At 43.8% G+C, this 4,077-nt stretch overlaps 1 protein-coding gene across 2 annotated transcripts in view; it reads right to left on the bottom strand.

Moving 5' to 3' along the window:
• Positions 1-3,855, bottom strand: part of LOC114802254 (ATP-sensitive inward rectifier potassium channel 1-like) — a 4,187-nt gene extending 332 nt beyond the window's left edge. Inside the window, exons 1-2 of one of the 2 annotated variants that reach the window (XM_029000968.1) lie at positions 3,762-3,855; positions 1-2,424 (exon numbers count right to left, since the gene is read on the bottom strand). The exon at positions 1-2,424 is cut by the window's left edge and continues 332 nt beyond it. In XM_029000968.1, coding sequence (XP_028856801.1) covers positions 1,282-2,403 — 1,122 coding nt within the window. In that variant the 5' untranslated portion in view covers positions 2,404-2,424; positions 3,762-3,855 and the 3' untranslated portion in view covers positions 1-1,281. Of the gene's footprint in view, positions 2,425-3,376; positions 3,429-3,761 lie in introns of those variants that run through there. The other variant, XM_029000967.1, reaches the window with a different exon arrangement.
• Between the last annotated feature and the right edge of the window lie 222 nt (positions 3,856-4,077).

The raw sequence follows: 4,077 nt of genomic DNA, 5'->3' as shown, positions 1-4,077 counted from the left end.
GACTGAAACGCACCATTATTTCATATATCATCAGTGTTGACATGCAAACGCCCCATTACAAATGTGAACAAACACTGAAAAGAGAACCTGCTACATTAACAAGCTTACAAGTGAACCACTAAATAAATAAAAGTGACATTCAGGGGAAAAGTGCAATTCTTAAAAAGTGCATAAAGGATTTAGTATATAATTAATGGCAGTGTTATTGTGACTGGAGTTGGATGCTACTGTGAAATTTAATTGATAATTTCTCACAAATGATTATGCATGTTTTATTGAAATACTTGTCCTTACATCAGTGCAACTTTGTGAAAACGAGGATATTGTGTTCTGTGTATAGATCATTTGGGCCTGAATTGCTTACAAATTGCTACCTTTACATGTGTTTGTGCATTTTGGTAGATTTCTTGTTTTTTAAAAATCGAATCTGTAACCCCATTAATGGGTATCCAGTGAATGGTAGAATTTTTGCCTACCATAGCAAAATATTAACAGGGATTTGTTTACCCTACATCCTTTACAGATCAAAAATCGTAGAAAAATAATGCAATACGTTTATTTTTGTTCTGTAAATTATGAAAAATATCAAAAATATAGTTATGCAGCCACTGAAGAGAAAAAAAACTGTGTTGCAATAACCTGAAATGGCTTGAGGTGTGTGATCATCCTTTAGGACTCCTTTAGTGCACGCCCATTCACCAGGTCCGCTGGGTTATTGTGACACAAATACCGTTTTTGTCCTTTTTGCTTGTCATATAAAGACTGACTGGAACAACGTCCCTGTCCCACAAGACCTCCGCACAAAGCAACATAAACTGTCTCATTTTTCTAAGCGGGAATATTACCCATCACTGATCTGAGTAGTGTGATGATTGCATGGATTCTAAAGGGGGAAGTTGATTTTCTCATGGCCGGCAAAATGAAGCAACCCGACTCTCTCATCATAAAACGTGTTGTGGTTTGTCTGTTTCGGTAGGGACTCTAGTGACCAGACCAGCTTGCATCCCTGAGCAAATGCATTGCATTACAGCACCAGTTTTGCTATCTCAAGTTATTCCGTAGAAAATCGTGCAAAAGCCCGTGAGTCGTGCTGTCAGAGGCAACAGCACAACTGTGCAGCTTGAGAACTTTGCCAAGCAATTTGCTGAAACTCTGAGATTGACTGTTTGTTTTGGTTTTTGTGCACATCATGCTGGCAATAATACGCTTTGTAAAAATGACACCAGTCTTATCCTCTTCAGACGGTTCCTTTAGAACCTTTAGAGGCCGGCGCCGACAGGTTTACATCTTTGTGGCACTGGCTGGGTCCGGGATTTCTATCGCTTCAAACCCCTGGTTGTCTGTGCCGTTCAGGTTGTGGTGATGGTGGCCTTTCCCATTATGGAAGCAGCAGGCACAGTGTGCCGTTGGCACAGGGACCACCCTTGAGAAGTTAGAGAAGTCCACGCAGTACTTGCCCTCCTTGTTGCGGGAGATTATTGGCTGGAAGGTGAAGCCCCACATGATCTCCTGCGGGATGTAGGAAGTCCTGACCTGGCAGGTGGAGCTGGTGGACTCAGCGGTGCCGTCCAGGAAGACGACCAGTTCAAACTCCTGCTGGTGCAGAGTGTCCACCGCCATCTCGAAGAAAGGGCTTGACTTATCGATGACGTGGTACAGATTGAGGGGGCACACAAAGAAGAGGTTGTCCTTCCCAGCGTCCACCATGAAGTCAATACTGACCTGGTCCAGAATGACTGTGTCGCCCTCAGCTGTTATGGTGGTTCGAAGGAGCTTGCCGTAGATCTGGCTTCCAATCAGCAGGGATTTGCGGAGGTTGGCCACACGGATCTGCAGGCACAGGGAGCCATTTTTGGGGCTGATGACAGCCAGATCACTGAAACTGATGGTCTTGGCCCTCTTCTTGGGGAGAGCAATCTTTGTCATCAGCACCCCACACCAGAAGCAGCTGTTGATGGCACCTACAATGGACTGAATGACAATAAGGGCCACAGCCCCTGGACACAGCGCAGTGATGGCTCGTCCACCGTATCCTATGGTGGTCTGGGTCTCCAGGGAGTAGAGGAATGCTGTCGTCAGTCCGTAGACGTTGTTCACACAAGGAACATGGCCTGGTGGAGGATATTGCCACCAGAGGTCCCCATTGTTTCTGGCAATCCAGTACCATATCAGACCAAAGATGAACCAACTGAGCGAAAAGGACGCAATGAAGCAGAAGATTACGTAGCGCCAGCGAATCTCTACGAACGTGGTCCAGAAGTCCAGCAGGTAGGCGAAGTGGTTGGTGTATTTAATGTTCCCGTATTCAATGTTGCAGTGGCCATCCTTGGACACCAGGCGGCACCGGCGATTGCGCCGCTCTGCCATGTATTCTCTCACCGTCTTCAACAGGGACGGCAGCATTTTTTAACACCAGGAGAGTGTCTGCGGAGAGAAAAGTAAATTAAGTGTTGAACCCTGCACTTACTGAAGACTGATGACTGTAAAGAAAATAGAAAGTTGAGAATGTATTCGTCAACGTATACGTTGGGTTACAGTTGCTGGCCCACACCCAGTAATATTTACTGTAAGCCAAGAAATGAATGCTGCCTCATTAAAGCAGACAGGAAATAGTGTAAAAACATTTTTTTTGTATAAACAGTGAATCTGAAGTGATTTGGATAGCCTGCTGCACAAGTAAATGTCTGTCTTTAAATGGCAATGGCATAGTCCAGCCAGCCCCGCCCATCATTATGGGTGAAAATATCATTCCAAATCCACCGGAGCGCAGCCGGTGTCCGTTTCCCAAACTGTGTAAAAGTAAAAATCATTAACTTGTGAAACGAATCAGACGTGTGACATTGCAATGACCAGGTGCCCTAAATAGCAGCCCAAAGTGTGAAACGTTAACTAACATTGCACATAATAAAGTTAAACGAGGCAGAAAGTGTTAATGTGTGCTATGTTTAACCATCTCTGCATCGCATTAACATTCAACGTGTTTTACTTTAATAATGGCCTTTTTAAAATGTTTCATCTTTAAACTGCACTTTTCCATTTTACAATAACTCAATGTAGTGTATAGTTTCGTAAACATGTCCTGGCTGTGTCAGTCCTGGACTTGAGTTGATTATTTTGATCTGTTCTAATTGAAACCTGGGTTGATACTTTGGAAGCATGAAGAAAATCTGATCCCATCACAGTGTCGTGCCATGCAACAAACTTAGTGCAGGTTACACTTGGGCTTAAATTCAGATGGGGGCAACGAAAAAATCCGTTACAAAAGGTCATTTCAGGTTTTCTGACATCCAAATCCTCCTCAGGGGTGCTTCAGAGAAAGCATGCACAATGCACCCTTTTATTCTATAGACAACACTCTATAGCTGTTTTTATGCACCTGAAAGACTTTTTTTTTGCCTTTGAGTGCTGATGATTTGTTGTTCTCAGAAAACAGTTATTAATTAGAACAGTTACGTACGAGGTACAGCGAGAGCTCTGTTATTCTTATTCCCAATAAAATGCACTAAAGGGTTCTCTAAACAATGCAAAAATACTCTGCATTGTCTGCACCTGAAGTTTAGAATCTCTGCAGACAAACAACAAATGATTTTAGACACATTATTTCTCTGCGCACTTGGGCTTACAAATACAATGCTGTCTGGCCAATATCTCTAAAAAAGACGCACTCGAAAAAAAGAATGGATTCTGTGAATGCCGCTCTGAACTAGGTCTTTGCTGAAGAGCCTATTGAAGAGAAATGGCCATGTGTGACCTGAGCTTACCTGTTTGGAGGGACTCTTTAGAGTGGCAAGCAGTCTGCCCAGCAGGTTTTGTTCTCTCTCTCTCTCTCTCTCTCTCTCTCTCTCTTACCTTTCTGCCTTTCTCTCTATCACTCCCTCTGATTTGTGTGCCTCATTCACACCTTTGGTGTGTTTTGGCCTTTTATACCCCCCCTGGTGGCAGGAGCAAGATCAGTTTGGGTGATATTTACATGCACACAGACATCCGACCTGTTTACCCCACAAAACACAACTCCGGTCCAGAACATCTCAGCGGAGATGTGTCATGTCCTGACATCTTGAAGAGAACAGCAGAATG

This window comes from Denticeps clupeoides, chromosome 13 (assembly GCF_900700375.1).
Source record: "Denticeps clupeoides chromosome 13, fDenClu1.1, whole genome shotgun sequence".
Classification (NCBI taxonomy): Eukaryota; Metazoa; Chordata; class Actinopteri; order Clupeiformes; family Denticipitidae; genus Denticeps; species Denticeps clupeoides.
The sequence above is the reverse complement of the archived record's forward strand: the minus strand, read 5'-3'. Positions and strand labels throughout refer to the sequence as shown.